The sequence below is a fragment of the Nilaparvata lugens genome, chromosome 5 (genome assembly GCF_014356525.2).
Source record: "Nilaparvata lugens isolate BPH chromosome 5, ASM1435652v1, whole genome shotgun sequence".
Lineage (NCBI taxonomy): Eukaryota > Metazoa > Arthropoda > Insecta > Hemiptera > Delphacidae > Nilaparvata > Nilaparvata lugens.
The window spans coordinates 3061114-3088611 of NC_052508.1; the positions used below are offsets into that span (position 1 = coordinate 3061114).

A 27498-nucleotide genomic window follows, 5' to 3' on the forward strand; every position below is an offset into this window, starting at 1 on the left:
TTTTCTAGTACGGTATATTCCAACCCAACAAACGTATCCTAATTTACAATAATTGAAATGGAATTAAAACATTCTTTAGACTATTGGGGTTAGGACTTTTTAGACCTCTGTACCACTCAACCTCAGAATTATTGCTATGATGACTATAATTAATAATTTTAAAAATTACTATTATCATAATCAACAATAATTGTTTAATACCATAAATTATTACAAAGTGTAAACATTCGACAAGTGTAATCATTCATTAACAAGGTAATCACTCACCCACTTCCATGGTCATCTAAATCTAAAAGTATAAGTTATAAAAAAATTTATCATCGGTGGAAAAATATAAATTGAATTCTAGATTTTGTTTATTTTATAAACCAAAAATTACATAAAAAATTAAATTCTACTGGTACCTATGTATAATGTCTAGTCCAGATGTTGGCCCAGTCTGGTAATGCTTAGTCCACATGTAGGCCTGCGCTGGCAAACCACCCATCCACACACTGGCGCTGGTCATCATTGGCCTTCATTGGGCCAACATGTGGATGCGGCAAAAGAAATATCTACAACTTAATAAGTAACTGGTGGCCTAATAAACTAGATTCTAGATTAAGAATTTCAGCAATATACTATCTTAGTTACTTACCGAATACTTTCAGACTAGATATTTTCAGAGATTCTATCAACCCTATTTCAATTATGAATAATTGAAAAATGACTATTCAGTCTTTTCTATTCAAGTTTCCATCAGATTTATACAGTTTGCTCAAGTATATCCATTACATGTTCGAATTGAAGGAAACCCATATTTCTTGATTTGCTTTCTACAGTGACCTAACAGATCGTGGTGGGGGAGGTGCTTGGAGGAGGGAGATGAATGGAGAGCTACTGCCCCTCTTCTTCCATTTTCATGTGTACAATTTCCACTAGATAGAATGACACTTTTTCAATTTAATATATAGTATTCATTAACAAATGTAAAAATATGAGACTATACTTAAATAGGTATATTCTCATATCTATTTAATAATTAAATTCGTCAACATATAATATATTCTGAGACGAAAACACCCATCTCCTTGCCCTCCCCGCTTGACTCAATCCTGGATCCGCCTCCGTTTCTTTTTGGCTCAATGAAAATTAATTCATTGAGCAAGTAACCAGGATTTTCTAATTTGAATTTACTTAGCTCGTCGACCAGGGTTCTCAGTTCACCAACCTCACTAGCCCCATTCAGTTGAAATTTTTGATCAGGCTCAACAATTCTGTAAAAAATACAATAATTTATCAATATTGAATCAATATGAACTTTTTTTAAATACAAGTAGGCTAAATTAAAATTGTGATAGTTGAATATGAAAGACCATAGAAGTGGAGTATTACGGTACACTACTAATTTACAGTGGCGTAATTAGGATCTAGTTAAGGAGGGGGTTACCTAAGTCATGGTGGGGGGTGCAAGATGAAATCAATGTAATGCCAATAATGCAGTCATACTTAATATAAATCTTTTTTATCAGAGATTAGCTAAGTATATTAGTTTTAAATTTTTTTAATAATCAAAACACATTAAATAAATAATCAAAAAACATTTTTTTAATTTAAGTCTAAAATCCAAACGTCTTGGTGTTTTAGACAGCTTATCAAGCACTTCATCTGGAGAGATGGTTATTTCTCGGCAAAAATTTAGCATTGCTAATCCGTTCAATCTTTGCTGACCTATGGAATTCCGTAGGTTTTTATTCTATGCAGGGAGGAGAAAGATCGTTCACTAGTACCCACCAAACCCCCACCCAAATATCACTTTTTTGATATCTCATTTTATTAATTTATCAAAATTTGGGAATGGAATAGATTTGGGCCAAGCCTGTTGTTCGTCCTTCCTAATCATATTTATATGATTTGTGATTCTGTCCACGAATAAATAAATAAATATATCTACACATATTTTTCATCATGAATTGCTTATTGAAATGAATGATATGTGGTTATTATATTGATATTGTGTGGGATTGGATGATGACCCTCACACCTTCTCTGGAAAAGTGATAGTTCCACTTATAAATCATGGATTCAACAGATATTCTACAAAAAGGTTTGTCTTAAAAATATCGAATGAAATGAATTTTGTCAAAATCTATAAAAAAAAAAGATTGAAACTACAGAATTGGAATTTCACCAGGTTTAAATATGATGGTCGAAAGTTTACATTAATATTTTTCTGTAGAGGGATGAATTTGGGAATTATGTAAAGAAGAATACAAACCCATGAATATTTTTTATCAATAGCTCCAAGTGCACAGGCAAAATGTAAATCTCACGAATGTTTTTGTCAGATAATTGCTCATTCGCCAATCTGGAAAAAATGATCACTATTAATTTACAATGAAATAAGATGGGTACATATCCAACCTGATTGACTTAGCTAAGCATTTAGCCAAACCATGAAAAGAATTTCAAAAAGTAAAGGATTATACAACTGTTGTAGATTAAATGAGAGCCAAATATTTGCATCATTATTGAATTATAAAAAAATCTTGAAAACGTGTTGAACTCATTAACTTATCTATGAATATGAAAAATTTGGTTTTTGAGAATGCTAAATTTGGAATGAAAACTTAGCAGCTGGCTTAGTTCTGTGCCGTGTACTAAAAAAAGTTCTCAAGAGCAAACTTGATCAAGCTTGGTTAAGCTGCTAAGAAAAATAGATTGATGACAGCTAGGCAACCAAACCTTAGAGGGTACGTTTTTAAAAATGGTTTATAAATACGGTTCTTATATTGTGAACTATACTTCAAGAATAATTATAAAATTAAAATAATATAGTACCTTTTTTAAGCAACCGATTACAATAATGAAATGATGCTAAAGAGGACTTGGAGTAATAATCAAAATAGACATGAGTGTGGATCTCAGTCTGAGCACAATCAACAAACCCAATAGGGAAGCAACAGTGGTTTGACTAAAAGTGCAGGAGAACAAGGAAAGAGGTGTTTGAACTTTTGAAGAACTACTGGAGAACAAACTCAGGAATAATGCGCAGGAGATTTATTGCTAGAAAAGAAGAGATTTTGAGGCTGTGCAAAGGCTAAAAAAAACTTTCTACTGGTAATTTTTTTTTTAATTTTCGATTTGTATACTATAAATCTATCATAATGAACATGTTTTCTCAAGAAATTTATTTTTCCCATCATTACTTTTTGATATATGAGCTCCTAAAGCTTAAATCTTTGGGACAGAACATTTCGAATTTGGTAAGAGATGAATCCATGAGATTTAGAGGATAAATTCTTCATAGTATTGATGATTGAATAGAATAAAACTTTTCTGGAAATATCAATTTTTGAAAAAATCATTCAATTTAGCAAAAATGACCAAAAATAACTTTTAGTTGAGTTATTGTTGATCATTTCTGGAAAATTGAATAACATTCTCAAAAATTGATATTTTCAGAACATTTTTGTTTTATTCAATCAATAATACCATGAAGAATGTATCCTCCAAATCTCATGGATTTAACTCTTATCGAATTTCAAATATTCTGTCCCAAAGATTTAAACTTTAGACGCTCATCATCTCAAAAAGGAAAAAAATGTTTTCGTGAGAAAACGTTTACATTTTGATAGCTTGATAGTATACAAATCGAAAAACTTTGAAAAATATCACCAGTAAAAAGTTTATTTTCAGCCTTTGCACAGCCTTAAGAGTTCGCGTGGAAAAATATGAATTTTGGCTTCGTTTGACAGAAAAGCTTGAAACTTTCAAGGAGTCTAAACCATTTTGGAAGCTTGTCAGCAGATTCAAAATTAAAATGTCCAACTCAGGAGCAAACATTTTATTGGAAGATTGGGTGCAATATTTTGGTGCACTTATTGAATCCCATATCAAGCTTAGAAAAAATTATATGCTGAGCCTTATAATATGGATGAAATACATAATGCCTCCAATGCAATATTACTCCAAGACTAATGACAGTCCTAGCAAAAGCCAAACTTAATTGTTAAAGCTCCCGGTGAAGATAGAATTTATTAAGAGTTCTTCAAATATGCTCTAGAAAATTTCCAGGATAGGCTGAGAGTGCTTTAACAGAATGTTTCAATTATTATAATTATTTTTATCATTTCATTCATCACATGACAAGTGAGTGTTTATTGCAGTCAAAGTCGGCCTTTGGCCAGACTTTGGTGCATCACTAAACTGAAATGTTCAAAAATGATCTCACAATGGATGCTGTGCTAAGAACAACTGCTTTTTCCATGGCATACTTTGCACTTTTCGATATTCCCATCTGACAAAGATTTGCTGACACTTTTCTAGTTACAACTCCAACCGTGGAGATAATGACAGGAACAATTGTGACCTTTTCTTGCATCCATACATCCTTGATCTCAGCAGCCAAGGGAAGGTACTTGGAGACCTTTTTATTATAATACTGGTCCAAGTTGTGGCAGCATGGTATGCCAACATCTATTAGTGTTGTTTCCTTGGCTACCTTTTCCATGAGGATGTTATCTGGCCTATTATGAGCAACTGTTCTATCTGTCAGCACCGACCGGTCCCAATATAACTTATGTGTATCATTCTCCAAGACTGGGGATGGCTTGTACGAGTAGTAGGGCAGCTTCTGATTGATGATTTGGTACTTCAAAGCAAGGTCCTGATGCAAGATCCCAGCTACTGCATTGTGGCGCTTTAAATAGTCAGTAGCTGCCAGTGATTGACATGCAGACATGATGTGCTGAATAGTCTCAGGTGCCAAGCCACAACGTCTGCATGAATCATTATTTATAGGCAGCTTCATTATATGCATTTGATAATTTCTTGTTGCAATTACTTGATCCTGTATGGCAACCAAAACTCCTTCTGTTTCAATAAACAGGTCCCTGTGCCAAAGCCATGCATTGGAAGCCTCCTCATCAACTCCAGGCTGAAATAAGGCAAACGCATGCCTTCCATGAAGCTGCTTCGACTTCCATTGCTCCAGAATCTCACTCTCATGCTGTTTGTTCCTTTTGAAGTCTGCAGTAGGCAGCTCAGAAAGATTGAGGGGAGTGTACCCTCTATCAGCTTTTCTCCCTGCTGCATACAAGTCACCTTCTTCCTCCATGAAGTATGTCTTCATGCTTCTGATTTGTCTCTCACGAGAACATTTTATATCAATGAGCCCGCGTCCGCCTTTCTTTATTTGCAATATGAGCCTCCCTATACAGGCCTTGGGGTGATAAGCTCTGAACTTAGTGAGGAGCGCTCTTGTTGATCTCATAAGATCTTCCAAATCAGTTGCAGTCCAACAAACAACACCAAATGAGTAAGTCAGCACAGGTATTGCATAAGTGTTGATGACCTTGAACATATTATTGCCATTTAGCTGAGTCTCCAAAAGTCTCCTCAGTCTGGTCAGGTATGTATCTTTCATTTTCTGCTTGACATTCTTCTGGTTTATTTGTCTAGCCTGGCAAAAGCCCAAGTACTTGAGGTAGACATCACTTGGCCCCATTGCTGCAAAAGCACTCTCCAGGTCCTCATCAATCATTTGTGCCACGACTTGACCTCTCACAACACTGAGTGTTTTACACTTCTCCAGACCAAATGCCATGCAGATATCAGCAGAAAAGGTTCTAACCAGACCCAGCATTTCCTTCAGTACTTGCATAGAGCTTGATATCATCCATATACATCATGTGGGACAGTGGATGAATTTCTCTTGCTTCTCCCTTCAGTTTGATTCAATGTGTTGTGGAATTGAGTGATGCAGACAATGGGTTCAGAGCTAAACAAAACCACAATGGGCTCAAACTATCCCCTTGGAAAATACCTTGACAGACTGGTATAGTATTGGTCTGAATTTGCCCAGCATTAATTCTCATTTTCAGCACTGTCCCCCACATCGACATATAATAATAATGATAATTATTATTATTATTATGTTAATATAATGTAAAACTTGACTTCTCCAGTCAAACCTTCTTTAGAAGGTTTTGGAGAATCTATATTTCATCTGGTTTATGAATTTTGAAATTGTCTACTGGAAAGGAATTTTCTTATCTTTTGTCATTCTTGTTTTGTTTATTATTCTTCATTTTTTGTTTGTAAGATTTCTTTTTGTAAGTGTATTTTTCATTTTTGTTTGTTATATTTTCTATAGTAAACTCCCTTCTTCTGGGGGTACCAGGACGAAGGAAAAGGAAAAAAGGAAAGGAAAGGATGGAATTATTATTATTATTATTATCATTATTATTATTATTATTATTATTATTATTATTATTATTAGCCGTCAAGCTCCCAGATGGAAGACGCTGAGCAAAATTTGGTTCATTTTTTGTTTTTCTTGTTCTTTTTATCAATCCACCAGTTTTTCATTTTCAGTGAGAACTCCGCTTTCCTTGCTTCACTCCATTTTGTTCCCACTCTTGGCACAGTCATCTCTGGTTTAACTTCCCATTTTTCAACCTTTTCTCTGAAACTGTTCCTGTTGTATATTTCATCATTGTTAATGTTAGCAAGTATTAAGTCCTTCTTGACGTTTTTCATCCATGCACCTCCATTACTAAGGGTTGCTACATATGTTACTATTCTTTTTGTAAGTCTGTGATCTGGAAGCCTCATTATGTGACCATAAAATTTAAGGCGCCTTTTCCTGATGTCTGCTTCTATGTTAGAGTATTCTTCAACTTTGGCTGTTTTCTGTAGTCTATAACCATCTTCGGTCTTTCTTGGTCCAAGTATTTTTCTAATTATCTTCCTTTCTTCTTTTTTCAAATTTTCAGTATCTGTTTTTCTGCTAAGTGTTAGGGTCTCGCTGGCATACAACATTGTTGGCTTGATTACTGCGTTATAATGTTTGATTTTGGTATTGATAGACATACATCTCTTATTATAAATATATTGCACTAGCCCTAGGCCTTTACGAGCTTTCTGTATCCTTTCATTTTGTGCATGTTTTTCTGATATAATTTCCCCAAGATATTTAAAGTATGGTACCTTCTTAATTGTTCCATATTTTGTTTGTAATTTAGTAACTTCTATATTTGATGTTGTGAAAACAGTTTTTTCAAATGATATTTGTAAGCCTACTTGTTCAGCACATTCTTTTAAAATTTCTATTTGTTTTATTGCACTTTCCAATGAATCTGACATTATAGCAAGGTCGTCTGCAAAAGCTAAGTATGGAATTTGAAGATTATTTTTCTTGGTTCCCAGCGAGATTGGCTTCCAGTGGTTCACCTCCTTCAGTTTCTTTTCCCATTCTTCCATTACTCTATCAAGAACTATGTTGAAGAGCAGTGGTGATAATCCATCACCTTGCCTAACACCAGTCTTTATCTCAAAAGGCTTCGAAAGTTCTCCCATAAATTTTATTTTTGATGTTGTGTTTGTCAATGTTTGTTCTATGATTTTTCGAGTTTTCTGATCCAGGCCTTTCTCTTCAAGAATTTTAAATAGTGTTGGTCTGTGGATTGAATCGTAGGCTTTCTTAAAATCAACAAATACGTATATTGTGGCTTTACTTCGTAATTTTCTTATCTGTGATATTAATTTCAAGTTCAATATTTGTTCTGGACATGAACGATTTGGTCTAAATCCAGCTTGGAAATCTGAAATTTTGGGTTCTAGTTGTTTCTGGGTTCTTTCAAGAAGACAAGCTGATAATATTTTATAGGCGACAGCAAGAAGAGAAATACCCCTATAGTTATTCACATCGGTCTTATCTCCTTTTTTATGCAATGGGTGTATTAGAGCACATTTCCAATCTTCAGGGATTTCCTCTGTGATCCATACATTCTGGATAATTGAAACTAGCTCTTTTCTCGAATTATACCCTAGGTTTTTTAAAAATTCTGCTACAATCCCATCTTCTCCAGACGCCTTGTTATTTTTTAGTTTACCTATGTGTTTGATGATTTCTTCTTCTGTTGGTGGTAATGATTCATCCTGTTGTAGAGGTATGTGGTTGAAAATCGGGAGAATTTCTACAGGTTCTGGACAGTTTAGAAGATTTTCAAAATAATTAGCTAGTACTTCACAATTTTCTTCATTGCTAAGTGCAAGACTTCCATCTGGCTTCTTGAAGCAAACGTTTTGAGGAATGTAACCTTTAATTTGATTTGAAAACGTTTTGTAGAATCTGTGCGTGTTATAATTTTTAAAATCGGATTCAATTGATTCTATTTGCTGAGTTACATATTTTCTTTTCTCTTGTCTGATGATTTTGTTTGAAAGTTTTCTTGTTTCTAGAAAGTCTTTGTGGGTCATCTCATTCTTATTTGAAGAGTATTTTTCAAACGATTTTTTGCGTGATTCAACTGCTTTTTCACATTCCCTGTTCCACCATGGATGTTTCGGTTTCTTTTGTAGTGGTATGTGTTCCTTTGCTATTTCTGTAATTTTTTCTTTGAATTCTTGCCAGTTATTTGCAGGAACATTTTCCCATTTTGTTGCTGTTTCGGACTCTTTTAGATTCATTAGGTTAAATTTTGGGACTGCTGGTGGTGTTCTAGGCATTTTCCTTCTTGGGGTGAATTGAACTCGAACTCTAGTCAAGTAGTGGTCAGAGTCAATATTTGCGCCTCTTCTAACCTGTATGTCTCTGATCTCTTTTTGAAAATCATACGAGATAGCAACATGGTCTATTTGAAACTCTCCGAGTTGGTTTATGGGAGACCTCCATGTCTTCTGTTTTTTAGGCACTTTCTTAAAAGATGTTGAGCTGATTTTCATATTAAATTGTTGGCAAAGCTGGATCAGTCTCATACCATTTCTGTTGGTCATTTTGTGCGCTGGGTATAAGCCAACCGTTTTCCTGTGTTTCCTTTCTCGACCAATTTGTGCATTGAAATCTCCAAGAAGAATTTTTACATCATGTTTTGGTATTTTCGACATTTCAACTTCCAATCGCTCCCAAAATTTATCCACATTCACTCGGTCTTTTTTATTGTCAACATTGCATGGTTATAAATGATGTTTCGAGTTGTCTTTATTATTATTATTATTATTATATTATTATTATTATCATTATTATTATTATTATTATTATTATTATTATTATTATTATTATTTTTGAATAATAATAAAGACAACTATTTTTCTTTTGATATGATTTGAATTGAAAATTATTATTTTGGGATCACTGATTGATTATATCAATGTACTATTTCTATGTTTTTTTTTAAATATAATGTAAAACTTGACTCCTCCACTCCAGTCAAACCTTCTTTAGAAGGTTTTGGAGAATTTATATTTCGTCTGGTTTATAATATTTGAAATTTTCCACTGAAAAGGAATTTTCTTATCGTGTTTGTCATTCTTGCTTTTTTATTATTCTTCATTTGTTTTATATGTAAGATTTCTTTTTATAAGTGTATTTTTCATTTTTGTTTGTTATATTTTCTATAATAAACTCCCTTCTTCTGGGGGTACCAGGACGAAGGAAAAAGGAAAGGAAGGAAATTATTATTATTATTATTATTATTGATTAGAGCCGGTTCACTAGATATTATAATAGGTAAACTTTTTATATCATAAAGCACCCTGGATATTATTGATATAATTTCATTATAGTTTACCTATAGTTAATATTCGAGTACATAGGCCTACCTCACTATGTAGCGCTTTCTATTGAAACTTTCTAAACATTTGAGTCCCAAGCGAAAAAGGTCATCAAATTCTTGAGGCTCCCGGTAATAAACTGTTGAATTCTCACTGTTGACACAAATCAATTCATTAGAGCACTCGCTCGTCACAACTATTGTCGTTGTGTCTTCAGCACCAACATTCGATTGCACAAATCCCGTTGGATCTGGCCGAATTTTCTCGATCAACTGAGAGTCCCAAACATCAGATACCTGAAGACAGGAGACAGTTTCGTGACAATATAGAGGAATCTATAAGAACTCAAGAACAAGATCCAAGAGAATGTATATTATTAGGTGCATTTTATTATACTATTTTTAGTATATTGGTAGAAGTGGTACGATACACCTCCTACTGTGTATATCTCTATTAATGTATGGTGACTTTGTCTTTTTGTTCTCAACATTTTACAATTTCATAAAAGTTTGGTCTATTTTAATAAATGGTTTATAAATGATTAGGCTATTTCAGTTTAGAAGTATTTTTAATTGGAATGATTTTTGTTTCGGATTGTGAATTGGAATGTGTAGTTCGAAAATGTGAAAGTGACACATAATTATCTACCTAAATTTGGACTGTTGTATAAATTAGAATTGGAACAGTTCTGGGCTTAAGCCTGTGGAAATTTTCTGAAAGTTGTGTAATACTAAATTATTAATAAATAAATAACAAACGAATTTGGCAAAATAAATAATACAGCTCATGTAGTTTATATTGGTGGAGTGTAACTCACACAATATCAGAGGTACTCTGAAATACAAAAATATACAAGCATAGTCGACAATAAGCTACATTTGAAGATGATAAATATACTATAAATTGAGCGATAATCTCAACAACTTAACAAAAAACTATAATCAATTATTCTCGTGTCATGAAAAATGTAAATAATACATCATTCACTCAAAACATTTTCAAGGTATGGTAAAGATGGAGCCCAGGTGCCGTGAAACACATTTGGAGTTACTGAAACATCATTTTAGTTATTGAGTTATAAATGTGGAAATTAATATAAATTAAATTATATATCAATGCCCAAAAGATGCCACCAAAGGATGCACCCTCCCCTAAATTAGAAAAAATCAATCTCCTCCTTGAATTGAAAACCCAAAAACATATGTCGTCAGTAAGGTCGGTATACTGCGTCAGTACAGTGACCTTTTTTCCTTTTTTGGGCCCCCCCCAAAACAAGAATTTCAAGTTCAAAATCCCCCCCCCTGTAGGCAGTGGACTACTTTCTAATAGAATATTCGGAATAAATGGAGTTTTCACAAAAAAAACCGAGAATTAAAAAAAAACAAAAAACAAACCTCCATGTAATGTATATAGTATTATTCACTTCAATTATAACCGGTTAAATACTTTTCTGTGTAAATTAAACTTTGTTGAATAAGTGTTAATGCTTTTTGAAAATTTATAAAATTTGCGTAATTTTCTTCTAAAAGCGATTCGAATAATCGGAGTTCGGATAATTGGAGTTCTACTATATTTAAAATGTCATGTTACTGTATTGTTACATGTTACATTATATTTATCACGGTGAAAAATAATGACAGCCACTGAAACCTTTATATTGCTGAGCCAATTTACACGGTTAGCGCCAAAACAAAAGTTAGTGTTATCATAGCCTCTGTGAAGGTTTAATTTGTATTTGGTAAAAATTAGGAAATTGAGTCGTAATTTGAAAATTAATAAAAATGGAAGGTAGCGTTATCTTTTAGTTTGTTGAAAGAACAGTTTGGACTTGACGAATTTGAACAAAGTATGTTTTGCGCTTTACTTGCTTGACACAAGATATTGCCTAATATTAGATATACTAAGAAATGATATCAAATTTACAAATTTGTTAATTTTGATATCAAAAATTAACAAATTTCTTATCTTCTTATCCTTACCTCGAAACGATTGAGCTTGAGAATTTGTCTCAACTTCCTTACAGCTTCCATGAATTCATTACAGTCCCTTGGATAGAGCAGAAAGATTTTTCGTGTTGCTTCAGTATTATGAGTTTTTTTAGTATAATGTGCTTTTTTAGTATCCGGTGCTTTTTCAGACGTTGGAAGAATGATTTGAGGCGATTTTGATTTTCTTTTGACCAAACACACAACCATCAATGCTAAAAACAGTCCGATCAGGGTAAACAGCGTCATTATGACCAGTGGAGTTGAGGAAGAATCCTCTATCGAATCTTCAATGGGAACAGGCCTGGGTTTTGATGCAAATACCACTGTGAACAATGTTCAAGAATAAATGAAAAGCGAAGAAATATATTTTTGAAATAAAATAGTTGAGAATATACTAAGTTGAGAGACAATTTTTTCTAGTTTTTGAAAAGAATATTCATTCACATACAAATAGTTGCTATACATTTCGAACTCATCAGAGAAATGTACATTATAAAAGCTTGTACATAACTTTCTCCTTATTTCTTCTCATTTGTTTCAAAGTGGAACGCATATTTGTCTTTAGAGTCCCCTAATTTTGAGACTAGACTATGAGATTACTGAATCTACGTCTAATGTTTGAGTTGATATGTTGCATGATAATAAATAGAAGAAGCTTTCTCATCTTATATTCTGAGCTCATATGGGAGTCAAGCTCTTTAATCACCTGCCATCTGCAATCAAGGGTAGAAATCGCAGATATTTCAAATTGGATGTCTTTTCTTTTTTTGTAAAAGGGACATTTTACAGTAGTGTTGACAAATTTTTTGATCATGAATCTTAATAATATAAAACAATTAATAATTATACTGTTATCATACATGGTTGATGTAGTGACCTACTGTATAGCATGCATGTTTTATGTTTTAATCACTTTTATACTTTGATGATACACCATTTGATTAAATTACGTTTATACTTGTACAACAATGTAAAAATAAAGAATTTGATTAGATTTGATGGTGTTCAATGGGAATGTGATAATGCCATAACATTAATGTAGCTTTTTATATAAAGTTATTTACTTATAATATTGTTAATTTTATTGTACTTTATACTTCTAAAATTTTGTACTTTTGTTAACTTAATTATTTTGTGATTGTAGATCTATGTCTGTAAAATTATTTGGCAAATAAATTACAATTTCAATTTAAATTAATATTAGATTGACCTTGTACAGGGCAATCGCCTCTTGCTTCGTAGTAAATTTTCTAATAATACAACGCTAATTTTACCAAAGCCTCATAATTTTCCAATGGCTTCATAACGATGAGATCAATATCAGCCTCAGTGGCTGCTGTAACTTTTGCAATTTTTTTTCAATAGGTATAACATTTTTTTGCGAAAGCTTTGAAAATATTGAACAACAAAATGAGACCAACTTATTCGCTGTCGCCAGACACAGTCGCATGACTTTGAGAGCAGACATCTCCCATCCAAGTAGCGAATGCCATGACAATAATTTCCCGGTCTCAATGTGTCATATTGATAACTCAAAATTCCATCTTCCAATACTTTGAAGTTACTTTCATTCGGAGTCTGGAATCGAACAAAACCCAGACAATCAAAAATGGTATCTAATGATAATTTCTAAAGGTATTTCAATATAATAATTATTAAAAATAGCTTTATTTTTTCAATTATAAAAATTTTTAAATTGTAGTAATTAGTCAAAACGTTTGAAAATTTTATCAATAGGTAGATAATAGGTAACTGATAATCCCGATAAAGCGAATTTATCTTCAGTTCTATTTTAGAATTAATTATATTTTTATTATGTCACCCGGTCATATGGGACATATATATGAATCATATATTTATCTCATATTGATCAGGATTTTAGAGTTTTAATTTAGAAAAGTTTAATGAACAATGTTTTTGTCTTTGAACAGTTTTTGTCATCGACAGAAAGATTGTTTATTTCATTTGTTATCAAAATTATTGTAGCTTCTCTTTTGTTTTTGATAACAAACGTGCTCGCTTGTGCGACTGATATAAATATGTATTTGAAATGGCTTCATGTTTGGCATTGACTGAGTTATATATTAATACCCAAAATTTTACTTGTGTGGTGTGAGCTCGTTCGATAGGACTGTGAGTAAAGTCCGGCTGTTCTGGTGAAGGGGATAGATTTTGTTCTTGTTTTATAATACAGTTTTCCTGTCACAGTTCGGGCAGTTTAAAGAGAATTGTATTATTGAATAGGAAGGGATCTGAACCCACTTCATTAGATCAGTTTTTTTATTTTTCATTAATAATTAACGTCGCGTTCAACCAGTGGATGCCAAATTGGGGGCCATTATCATAAAGGTAGGTGACTACTGAGTCATTTTTTTAAATTTTCCATAACCACAACAATTTAATCTTCACTAGCAGCCAAGCGAGTAGCCCTTGAAATATTCATCTATTTATTGTTATTTCATAATTTCTAATTATAATTCTAATTTTTGTACTAATAATTTATTGTTTTGTTTTAATTATCAAAACCAGTACGATCATTTCTTGTTTTTCATTTTCCCACCCTTACAATTACAACTTTAAAAATACAATACGGTATTATTTAATATTTTATGGAAAATATATTAAACATATCTTCATTTGCCGATACCTTTGAAAAATCAATCAACTGTTTAGATAAAACTGATAATGGAAATGAAGAATCAATCTTCAGTTTTGGGTGGTTTCCGAACAAGCAAGAGGAGATTATGATAGCAAACAACTGGTTTGAATGGTGACAACCAATAAGCGGTCACCCTTCCAAAGAACGTGTCAACAGAAAAGCACAATACAATTTTTCTAGAATTTACACAAATTGAAGTTAGTCAAATCACTAGGACCGAAGGCCCCTATAGAGATTAAGGCCGCTCCAACATGGGAAGCGTAATTTCTTCTGAAGAAGCACATAGATTTTCACTTGTAAAACTTACTGGATTACTCTCATACTTTTTAACATTGATTTATTATGTCATAAATGCTATTAGCACTTGAGAATTTATCTTTGAATAGAAATAAATGACACCCCATAGCAATGCTTACATTATAAATACCAAAAATACATGAAAATCTCTAAAAAATCATAATAATGCTAGATTTTTCAACAAAAAATAATTTAAAATATCATATAGAAATAGATGAACTCACAAAATAATTGGTATCATTATTTTCATCAATAATTGTGGTAAAGAATTGATTAGAATCTTTGCTCCCATTGATAAAAGGTCGAATATTGATGTTCAATTCTCTGGAAAATGCAAAGATAAAAAATATATAATCATTCTCACTATAATTTGAGGGATATTAATTATAAAATGAACAGGAAACCCCAGTTTCTCCTTCCACAGTTTGTAGCATGGGCAGTGTAGTCGAGAGGAGCAAGCATGATGCACACAATTGGATGCTGAATCAAAAGTAGGGAGAATGCTGTTCAGTAGAGGGGGTGATTAGTGAAGTAAAGAGCTTCAGGCCACTCTGTCTTTGAGAAAGAGCCGTGTAAAAAGTAATATCTCTTGGACTATAGTTCAGAAATATTTTAGAACTTCACCATAATTCTATAAATTATGAAATAAAGAATAAAAATTGAATTGCTTGCAAAGCTGTCGTTATAGCCTAATTATTTTCAAAACTTGAAAACTAGTTCAAAGGGCTGTTTGCACATTCAAAGTTTAAACTCGATTTAATCAGCTGGTGGCTTAGACTCAAAATGGAACACATTATAACAAAGTAGATTTAAAATCAAATTTAGTTTAAACTGTCACTGTGCAAACGGCCCTAAGTATTAAATGACATAGCGCACAACACGTAGTACGAAAAGACAAAACGAATACTTTAATTTTGCCTTCGACATACAAAGTTCATGGTTATTACAGATGGAATTAAATAGAGAATGCATTTATTCAAATGCTAATTAATATATAATTATTATTGAACGAAAATACTAAATAAATGCTGCAAATCACCCCGAAGATCTCTGCTACTGCAGACATTGACAACAGGGCTAACAGCTAGATGGAAATTCGATGAGAACTACTATCCAAAAATTAGTTGCCAGCCCGGGAATCGAACCGGGTACCTCCCTGGGAGGTATAGGGATAGTAGTTCTCATCGAATTTCCATCTAGCTGTTAGCCCTGTTGTCAATGTCTGCAGTAGCAGAGGTCTTCGGGGTGATTTGCAGCATTTATTTAGGATTTTCGTTCAATAATAATTTCATGGTTATTCATTCATTATTATCTTAACAACACAAACGTTTGTCTCTAATGTGCCGTTGGTAGTATAAGTAACAGTTGTGTGTTGTCCTGGCTGCATATACACATATACTGCTGCATTGTGCAATATACAAGTGATTCAATTTCAAATTAATGTTTTTCATTACAGATAACACAGATTTTTCGAACAATAACAGATTCAAATATTCTGTCACGTTCATCGTTGACAAGTAATTTTCGACAAATTTTTATGTAACTATTTTATGTAACGTCAGCTTAGTAAACCTCCAATTTGTGTTTAAAATTGCTACCATTGGAAGCACTCATTAAACCTGGCACCACTTCAATAAACTTCACATTGCTGCAGTCAGCGTTTAAGGCCCGCCGCAAAATAGACCCACGTTAATCCACGAAAAGCAACCAACGCCGTGCGATTTTTTGTAAATCATTGCTATAGAATATTATTCATAATCAATCAGCTGACAAGTGGATTATTCATTGCATGTTTTACACGGATGTCTAGAGAAGCCTAGCAATGGTTTACGAAACATTCCATGGCGTGGGTTGCTTTTCGTGGATTAGCGTGGGTCTACTTTGCGGCGGGCCTAACCACAGAGTAACTAGGTAGCCGAATCTGTAACATGGCATTAGATCCCACGCAGCTAGAACAGCAACCTGATTCAATAATTCGTGTATTATACTAGATAAATAGATTATACAAAATACAGTATATGCCTCAAATAAGATCTGCATAACTAATCATTTGTACTCAAGAAAACTTATAATGATAATTAGGTATTGGAAGACTTCATCATCAAATAATAAGTTTATGTTTTTCTATTTCATTATAATTTTATATTGTTGATAGCAGTTTATGCTCCTCATCTTGTATCCTGTATTGTGGATGAATTTTTGGAAATTTACAAAACTCTTATTTTGTAGTCACGACCAATCAAATGTTGTTCTGTTATAAGTAATCTGGAATACTATAATAAATTTATAAATAAATCTAGAATGAATACACAGAAGCTTTGCAGCTTGGAATAATGATTGATGTGAGAGCTCACCCATTTTCCAGGAATTGACAAACGACTTTGGGTTGATGAAAATCATACTTATTGATTGGATGAGCATGACCTGTGGTGAAATATTTAGGACACGAAACAACCGATTTCTCACCAATATATCGGTTCTCATGTCTGACCTCGACTTGATAACAGCCTGTATGTAGATTTGCAAAATTCACAATCACCGTCTGAAAATAAATAGAATAAATTACAAACAATATGTAGACTGGGTAGAAATCTGATGAAATAGGGAAATAGGTACGTTGTATTGAGGTTCCCTAAGAAAACTGATTTATTTCGATAGCTTGATAGTATAAAAAAAATATGGAAAATATCACCAGTAGTAACATACCCCTTTCAACCCCATGTTCTTTTCCATAATATTATTTCTATGAATACAAAAGTGAAAATAATTTTTTGCAAAACAAACTAAAGAGTTTACAGGACAATTTTCATAAACAATTTTAAAACCATTTTTAGATAAGCACATTTTGGTAAGACAATCAATGGTTCTAGAACGTTACGTTTGAGGTAACTATTCTGTTTCTTCTCTAATATTGGAATTAGATAGTCAAAACGGGTTCACTGAAATACAGCACCTATAATCTATTTTTTTTAAATCAATAAAAACATGTTGGAAGCAAAAGAGTGGATCCATCATCCAAACATCTCTAAATCAATACGGTAGTTTATAAATACGGTTCACAGTGTAGGATGAATCTTAATAGAAAAATATAATTTGATTAAATAATATTGATTATTGATAAATCAATATTTTATCAATTTGATTGAAATAGTTTGATTAATAGATTATAATTTATACATTTACCGTATTCTGGAAATATTTTTTTTAAATAATGATTTATCTACAATTTATGCCTTATTTTTTCAACACCAAATCTCTGTATTTCGATGGGGTGAATGAATGAACTTACATCTGTTGCTCCATCACAACTATTGGTGGAGTTACACTTCGTCATCCTGAACCTTTTTCTCATGAGATCTTCGAAGCCATTACTGTTTTTGTAGCATTCCGTCTCATTCAGCTGATTGTTGACTCTGAGCACAACTTCAGTCTCTTCTTTGTAAATTAGATCGCTGACTATCGAGAAACTGACCGACAAACTTCCCACACTTTTGTTAGTCATTTTCATTTGTAGTGGAGATTTTGATTCACTGCCTCCGGTGCACTTGCAGTCCAACTGATTGCAATCTGCAACATTCAAATCAATTTCATTCAAATTCAAATCCGCTTTATTCTGAACAGATTAGGTTGAATAAGTTGAACAAAGTTATTACAAGATTATGATTATCAAAAGATATTCCAATATTATTATTAAACGAAAATCAGAATTAAATGCTGTAAATGATTTAATTTTTAAATAATTTAATTTGGATTCTCGTTTAATAATAATTATTAATTCATTAGAATTTGAATAATTGCAATATCTCAGTAATTTTCATCTGTGGAATTTTCAAATTAAATGCTGTCAACCAGTCCGAAGACTTCTGTCGCTGCAAATATTGACAACTGGGTAAACAGCTAGAAGGATAATAACAATAATTTTATATTCAATAGCATTTGAAAAATGCGATTTCTCATTTATTTCCAATTCACTATCTCTATCTTATTACAATATCAACATTATTATGGTTGTGTTGATGTGGCTGCTCCTGGTGGGCACAATATATGATCACAATCAATATTGTTAGACAATATTTGAATTTTTCGAAAAATCAATCCGGCTTAACGAGTTTTTACTTTATAGCTAATATCTAATTATTTTTTATTATTGAAAATTGAATTCCTCAGCACATGAGCTTTTTAGAAGAAGGTGAGCAGTCTTAGACTATATCTAATAATAATTAATTTGTTGAAATATTTTTTTACCTGCAGTTTTTCACTATTTTTTTAATGTAACTTATGGGGCGGAAGTATGGACATTAACCAAGAGATTAAAACAAAGATTATTGGCTATGGAGATGAATTACTGGAGAAGATGTTGTCAGCTGACCTTGAGAGATAGGGTGAGAAATGAGGTTATAAGGGAGAAAATGAAATTGGACAGGTCAGTGGTGGATGAGGTGGAGGAAAAACAACTGCAGTGGTACGGACATCTCAGAAGAATGAGCCCCAGTCGCATACCAAGGAAGGTATATGAGTGGATGCCGGCTGAGAGGAGGAAACGAGGACGACCACGAACGGTTTGGCAGCAAAACATAGAAGAGGCCATGGAGAGCAGGGGCATCCAACAAGACGTATGGAGAGATAGAGGCAGATGGCGTGTTGAGTGCGGGAAACGGCCGGGAAGGCTGTAAAAACCCGCGTATTAGGTATTAGGGTAGGTATATGTAGACTGGGTAGAAATCTGATGAAATAGGGAAATAGGTACGTTGTATTGAGGTTCCCTGAGAAAACTGATTTATTTCGATAGCTTGATAGTATAAAAAAAAATATGGAAAATATCACCAGTAGTAACATACCCCTTTCAACCCCTTGTTCTTTTTCCATAATATTATTTCTATGAATACAAAAGTGAAAATAATTTTTTGCAAAACAAACTAAAGAGTTTACAGGACAATTTTCATAAACAATTTTAAAACGATTTTTAGATAAGCACATTTTGGTAAGACAATCAATGGTTCTAGAACGTTACGTTTGAGGTAACTATTCTGTTTCTTCTCTAATATTGGAATTAGATAGTCAAAACGGATTCACTGAAACACAGCACCTATAATCTATTTTTTTTAAATCAATAAAAACATGTTGGAAGCAAAAGAGTGGATCCATCATCCAAACATCTCTAAATCAATACGGTAGTTTATAAATACGGCTCACAGTGTAGGATGAATCTTAATAGAAAAATATAATTTGATTAAATAATATTGATTATTGATAAATCAATATTTTATCAATTTGATTGAAATAGTTTGATTAATAGATTATAATTTATACATTTACCGTATCCTGGAAATATTTTTTTTAAATAATGATTTATCTACAATTTATGCCTTATTTTTTCAACACCAAATCTCTGTATTTCGATGGGATAAATGAATGAACTTACATCTGTTGCTCCATCACAACTATTGGTGGAGTTACACTTCGTCATCCTGAACCTTTTTCTCATGAGATCTTCGAAGCCATTACTGTTTTTGTAGCATTCCGTCTCATTCAGCTGATTGTTGACTCTGAGCACAACTTCAGTCTCTTCTTTGTAAATTAGATCGCTGACTATCGAGAAACTGACCGACAAACTTCCCACACTTTTGTTAGTCATTTTCATTTGTAGTGGAGATTTTGATTCACTGCCTCCGGTGCACTTGCAGTCCAACTGATTGCAATCTGCAACATTCAAATCAATTTCATTCAAATTCAAATCCGCTTTATTCTGAACAGATTAGGTTGAATAAGTTGAACAAAGTTATTACAAGATTATGATTATCAAAAGATATTCCAATATTATTATTAAACGAAAATCAGAATTAAATGCTGTAAATGATTTAATTTGGATTCTCGTTTAATAATAATTATTAATTCATTAGAATTTGAATAATTGCAATATCTCAGTAATTTTCATCTGTGGAATTTTCAAATTAAATGCTGTCAACCAGTCCGAAGACTTCTGTCGCTGCAAATATTGACAACTGGGTAAACAGCTAGAAGGATAATAACAATAATTTTATATTCAATAGCATTTGAAAAATGCGATTTCTCATTTATTTCCAATTCACTATCTCTATCTTATTACAATATCAACATTATTATGGTTGTGTTGATGTGGCTGCTCCTGGTGGGCACAATATATGATCACAATCAATATTGTTAGACAATATTTGAATTTTTCGAAAAATCAATCCGGCTTAACGAGTTTTTACTTTATAGCTAATATCTAATTATTTTTTATTATTGAAAATTGAATTCCTCAGCACATGAGCTTTTTAGAAGAAGGTGAGCAGTCTTAGACTATATCTAATAATAATTAATTTGTTGAAATATTTTTTTACCTGCAGTTTTTCACTATTTTTTTAATGTAATAATTCTAATTGAATAAAAAAGACTAAATTGTCAAAAAACCACTGATTTATTGATAATTAGAAAGACCGGTTTCGGTTATTACACCATTGTCAATCTCTGATAAACTCTCTGAAAATCTCTGATTGTTTATCAGAGATTGACAATGGTGTAATACCCGAAACCGGTCTTTCTAATTATCAATAAATCAGTGGTTTTTTGACAATTTCTTAGTCTATTTCATTCAATATGAATAATTACCACAATATCAACTTCTCAACTACACAAAAAGTAATAATTCTAATCTATTAGCTTCATTTTTTCTAGTAAAGCTAATAAAAAATCAATTTTAGAGTATATTTCAAGACATACATTGTTCAATTCTTGAAAAAATATGTTAATTCTAATAAAATAAAACTCTAAATATTTTTTTCAATACTAACTTGATAGAAGTAACAAATTTCATAGGTTTTTAAAATATTTCAGATTGGATTCTATGCTCTCATGCAAAGACAAAAAACGGTGAATGTAATATTTCTAAGACATGATAATAAATGTTCAATAATTTGAAAAAATTGAAAACTGAGGAATATCTCACCTTTATTTGGGTGTACTTTCAATACCCGGCGCTGGAACAAATAATATTCAGATGAATAAATAATTGTTCATAATCATTTTTTGGTGAATATGAATAAAATTGGAGAATAAGGTTTGAATCTGAATTGTTAAGGTGTAGACTGACTGAGATAGAAATTTATTATAAGTAAAATTATTAATGCAAAAATAAGACCAATATATTTAATTTTTTATTGAGTCATTCGTTTGAATTCAGCAAAACGCTAGATCAGCATCAATTCAGAATAAAAATTAATTATGATATTGTAGTAATAATAGAACTATTTTACATCAATTGACATTGACAAATGACAAATGATGACATATTATGAATTTGATATCATACATGGTATAGCTGTCGTCATTTTAATTTATAATTTTATCATAATTATTTATAATTTTCACTGTTCCATTCATCAAATAAATTCAAAAAAGACACCAGCAATAAGTTAATAATCAGTTGAAATTCTCAAACATAACAATAAATCTCAATTTTTTGGACGATTATGCAATAGTTGACATGCCAATTGATCAGTTATGGAGTGTAAAGAGATACAAAAACAATAATGATAACAATGGTAAATTATTATTTCTCATTTGATGTATTGTTCATACACTTTGTTCAATTATTTATACTGCTGTAGGTAAATATTTTTCATTTTGTAATAGTAGATTTTATTTTCAATTTCAAGAAGAGTAGGCTACATAAAACAAGGATAAGATAATAAATAAAATTTGGATAGTTATTTAAAGAGAAATGAAAACTGAACTCTCAACACTGTATTCAGAGATGTTGTAAAATCTTTCCATGATGAAATGAATAAGCTCAACCTTCAACTTAAGATGAGGCCTTGAACATCGAAACCCTACTGGGTCTTGTAAAAATGACATTTCTGGTAGAAAAGACAAAATAGAATTGAAAAATTGAAATGAAGTACAGTATAGGCTATAACATTATGAATAAACAATGAATTGGAAAAAAGTGCGTTGAAAATATCGGTATAGGAGATAAATTCGAGAGGTGAAAAACTACTAATAAATTTAATTTATATAGTATATAAGAACTTACATCTATAAATAGTACTCACCTCACCGCGACACATTATGGAACTTGAAATGAAGCAATTAGCTTCTCCACCAAACACACATGTTGATTCTAGTCCGTCTAGTTGACTGCTGAGTGACAGCACAATCAACAATGCACTTACAATTGCTACATGAAAGTGGGACATATCCATCGGCACTTGCTATTCAAGATGCATCTTGGTTTCATCTCTCTCTAAACAATAATTCACTCCGCCTCTCAAAACTTCTGGAACAATATGATTTCAAGGTCAATAACAGAACGCATAGCCAGGGCCAGTGATCGTGCGAATGGAGCAACAAACTAGAGATTGAGCATGCCTCTCATTTATTCTTATTCATCTTTGTTCCGTTTCTTGTTTTGGTTTTCATCAAAGAGTGAACAGGGGAGTTGAGTTGCTTCTCTCCAGATATTTCTTGCAATAGTAGGCTTATAGCAATCGTTTTTTGATTTGGTATTCTTCAAGCTCTTGATGAGGTGTCGGGGTGGGGGGGAGGTACTATAAGCAGCTCCTCTCATAAGATCTTGTTTTGCAATGAAAACATAATATCGTTGAGGAAGTATGGGAACGTCTAGTAGTCGAATCTCTCACAGATTTGATTATATCGACTCAAGTACTCTATATTATAAAGTTCCTTATATATAGTGTTCTACAGAGTAAATTTCTTGAGACATTCAACTATCTTCCATATCACATCAACAATCTAAAACCAATGTATTTTTATTGTCAACATATAAAAAATTATTGTTTGTAAAATATCATTATCATGAATTTATTACTAGTACCGTATGCAGAACTGAGCAAGTAAATCGCAGTTCATAATTTCGATCTCAATTAGTTATAGTTTCTATGTAAGAAGGCATCTTAATAGAGTCGTTTGGAATAAAAAAATCATCTTATCATCAATATTTCAATCATCTTAGAAACAAAACTGTACAATTTTCCATCTTTAAATATCCAAAATACAAATAAAAGTATTGAAAAGTCTTAGTTCAAAAATTTCAAAGCAATAGTACCGCCGTGCACAAAACAATAATTATAGTAGAGCAATGGAACTCATCATAACTAGTCTAGCAATAACAATTAGAAACCTTCTCCAGTACATGATTCGCCATTTACTGGCACGCCAGCTAATTTATTTATGCACTAGCTGGCCCGGCAAACTTTGTACCGCCAAATAGTTAATGTATCTCATGTCAAACTGTAGCTGGATGCACACCTGGGGAGGCGCGATGCGGCATTTTGCATCCAGGTGTTTCTTGCTTATTGGTTTGAATGGAAGAACTCACACACACTGAATCGGGCATGGCGTGGAATCTCCATAAGATTAACACTTTGTATCACCAAGCTGCGCCTCTTCAGGTGTGCTTAGCGTTAGCTTAATCTGCACTATATTTTTATGAAAATCATCCAATAATCAGTATTTACATTTATATCTGAATATGGACTTTCTATGTGCTTAGTTGTGCAGCAGTTTGTATTTTTAGATATAGTTGAATGCATCTCGCTGGGAAATTGAATGGTATATTATCTCCTTGCTGCTGATTTTCCCGTGCATATTATAAATTTACAGCATTTCGAGTTCTACAACCAAAGTTTGGACGTCGATCGTAGCGCGGCATTATTAGGAATTAAAATTTTGTGAATCAGTAGAAAGAAAATATTGATAAACGGCTGTTGGATGACGCAATGATTATAACAGCTGATTCTTATTCCTGTGTGTGGCCAGCTCACAAATCTTCTCCCATATTGTAAGGATTACATGTAAACTTTGAAGGACCGTAGGAAAGAGTCCTGAAGTCTGATAATAAATTTGATAGGCCATAAACCTGGTCCTGAACATAACGAACACAAGTAAAAGAAAATCATCAAATTCGGTGCATAAATAAAAAAGTTATTGAATGTCAAAATTTGAGACTCGATTTTTATTTATATACCGTAGATGACGACATAAGTGAATAGTGGAGCAGGCCATTTTCCTTATTAACAGTCTAACAATTTGATTTGGATAACCTTACGACCTCTATCAATGATTGATATTCGAGGTGCATATTTCTCCAATATGAAAATAATATTTTTAAAGAGTCAACTCTCGTATCTCTAGAGGCTTGGAAATGAGAGAGAATTGTATGGAAACAAAATATTTCTAATGCAAGAGAGGACAAAAGGAAAAAAACACTTCCTTTCGCGCGCGATTACATAGGAAGTGGGAAACATTTATTGATAGGTTTTTTCATCCTCTCAAGATATATTTTCATACTGTCTTTGTGAGGAGAGAACCAATCATAGCATAAATAGCAGATCATATCGGAGAAGCAATAAAAAATTTAAAAACTATTATGCTGTAAAACTGATTTACCTAATCATTAAAACGTTTTGTGTTGGTGACACCACTAAACAATTTTTTAGAATATTCTGCTTTATCTTGGTAAAAAATATCCGGTTCAAAACTTTTTATTTATAGGTGGACCAGAAAATAATATTATAAGTGAACTCCCCATACAAGATCTTGTATCTCTAAATAAGACTCTTAAGGCCTATATAGTTTTGATATCTTTGTAGATAAATATTAAATTTAATTTCAAGACGATTTTTCCTATTTTTACTGCTGGGTAATACTATATAGAGAAGATAGCATAAGTACCATTCTATTACTTATAATATATTTTCTCTATGATAAAACAAATTGATGATAAAGTTACAATATACACATAAATTTATAATTTACTTATAATTTTGAAGAGTAATTAATTAACAACTGCAATTCATTATTATGAAAATAGAGTCCTAGAGAGATTAATCACTGTGAAATAACAAATGAGATATTGATGGTCAATTTAAATATTTTTTGGGTTATCTGTAACAGTTTTACTTTTTGGTGGCGAAATTCAATGTTCGAGAATTGATATCGAAGTGCAAAGTTTTTCTATTATTTTACTAATAACTTTTTAATATTCATTTATAATTGGTATTTAGCCTATTTGTTGGTATGAGTTGAAGGATGTGGTTGTTTGTGTGTGGTTTTGGTGTTGTTTTGATTGAGTAGACTATACTGTAACTGGTTATTTTATTGACAAGTTCAAACAACTATTAACTTACTTGTATTTTTCTCCGTCTTGGATTTATTGTAGTAGTATTCAGAACTCACTTATTTCTATTCTTACATATGAAAGTAATAAAATTTAAATGAACAACTCATATCCTCGTTTAGAGCTTCACTTTGCGGATACAATTTTCTCAATGATACAGTATATTGTCTAAAGCCTCTTATAATATATTGTAACATTTGAAAAGGAAAATAAATTTTAATTGATTTGATTTTCAAGTTTAAATAATACTGTGAGATGGGACGCATGATGGAATACAGTTTTGGATGAGTTTCAAACTACCTTAGTAGGCTAGATGATTTCGAATCGCATATCCAAATACATTTATACAATAATTACAGTACCTATTCTACAAAGCTATGAAATTTTCATAGTATCATTTTGGGAAGTTTATTTTGTTTAGCGTTTACTTTAAGTGGAATGTATACGGGACAACATGATGAAATTGTGTTTTAATACCTAGTGGACTATTATTACAATGACCTATCAACTATGTAATCACGTTTTTACAAAAATTATCTATCAAAAAGAATATAGGAGTAGGCCTATACCAGGACTTCATGGTAGTATATAGGAGGTCCTGCCTATACTCAGATATTGATATTATGTAATGAACATACAAAAAAAAAACAAACAAAAGTACCGTAACATAGAAAATTTACAGTTCAATTTGGAATATATTGCAACAGCTTTCTCTTCCGAAACAAAATATGTACCGTACCGTAGTCTTCAATAATCAACTACTAATTTAAAAATACATAGTTGTCAACCCTGTTCTTTTTCTCACAGAACCTAGTGGATCTGTAGGCTACAGCCTACAGAGTATTTTACAGTTTACTATGAAATAACTCATAATAAACAGTATTTGACAATATTTAATCTGTTTTATCCCATATATTGCATTAATACAACTAAATCTCTGAGGAGTTTTCAAAGAAATAATGTTTTATTTATGCTTTCTAGTATAGGCTTACGAACTGAAATGGATACTAATTCTGAAAGTAACAAGAGCTACTTACATCGTCACTAGAATGATTCGACATCGATGATATAATATATTCACATATCGGCACTGGACACAAACATTCTAAACTGTTAGTAGCATATTATACGGAACACACATCGCTGCAGCACGCTGTATTGTGACTGGCTCTCCTTCCCCGGAAAATAAATCATATAAAAATGGATTTGCGTTCATCAGCATCTTCCCTCTCTTCTCAGCTAGCTCTCTTTGTTTCTAGCATTCGCGCCTGTGATTTTATCATTAAACCGATTCATGACGTTTGTAGATATATAGTACTATACCGTATATAATAGCGTTTTTCTATAATAGGCAATCAATTCATAAATTTTGGTGATGTGATTCGAATGTTAACAATTTTTACATGCGTAGTCCATTATCATAAAAATATTTACCCATTGATAATGGTTTTCCTTATATATATGAGAGCCAAATCAATCAATTGAAAAAGGGTTTTTTGATTATTATTCATTTCCCTTTTTTCTAGTTTTTATCTAAAATCAATTTGCTTACTTTACTGGTTTTTTATACCCATTCATTTTCCCTTTCAACTGCCATTTTCAAACTCAAATTCTTGATAAATTTATTAATAACTGAACATCACAATACTATAAAAGTAAATTCGTATGGCTTTTGTTGGTGGGGAGTTTCTTGCGGGAAGGTCCCACCGCCTGAATATATCATTTAAGCCGTCAATGGGCCTTATATACGACTGTCATATACTTCAGCCGGGACCGACAGTTCAACGTGCCCATCCGATAACACGGGAGTGATCTGGTTAAAAAACTGTTGGTTATGAGAGGGATTGAACCCGAGATCT

General features: G+C 32.2%; 1 protein-coding gene across 3 annotated transcripts; it reads right to left on the bottom strand.

Annotated features, from left to right (window-relative positions):
* Window positions 1-338: 338 nt before the first annotated feature.
* Window positions 339-27010, bottom strand: LOC111060775. 3 transcript variants are annotated; one of them, XM_039429714.1, is made up of 11 exons: window positions 26677-26994; window positions 22554-22774; window positions 21449-21479; window positions 19904-20181; window positions 16836-17023; window positions 14706-14805; window positions 12947-13103; window positions 11517-11848; window positions 9586-9833; window positions 2258-2347; window positions 339-1256 (listed from the first exon to the last, which is right to left on the bottom strand). In XM_039429714.1, exons 2-11 carry the CDS (start codon window positions 22701-22703, stop codon window positions 1031-1033), a joined length of 1800 nt encoding a protein of 599 aa, XP_039285648.1. In that variant the 5' UTR covers window positions 22704-22774; window positions 26677-26994; the 3' UTR covers window positions 339-1030. The 3 variants fall into 3 exon arrangements, with proteins under 3 accessions (XP_039285648.1, XP_039285647.1, XP_039285649.1); XM_039429713.1 differs by having other exon boundaries at window positions 22554-22777; XM_039429715.1 differs by lacking the exon at window positions 2258-2347 and having other exon boundaries at window positions 22554-22777; window positions 26677-27010.
* Window positions 27011-27498: the final 488 nt, after the last annotated feature.

Bases quoted from the DNA above. Each gene is read 5' to 3' on its own strand.
- LOC111060775 (XM_039429714.1), bottom strand. From the start codon at position 22,703: ATGGATATGTCCCACTTTCATGTAGCAATTGTAAGTGCATTGTTGATT. The intron at 20,182-21,448 runs GTGAGATATTCC...TGAATGTTGCAG, and splicing joins GAAAGTACACCCAAATAAAG to ATTGCAATCAGTTGGACTGC. The intron at 1,257-2,257 runs GTTTGTATTCTT...TATTTTTTACAG, and splicing joins TTGATAAAAAATATTCATGG to AATTGTTGAGCCTGATCAAA.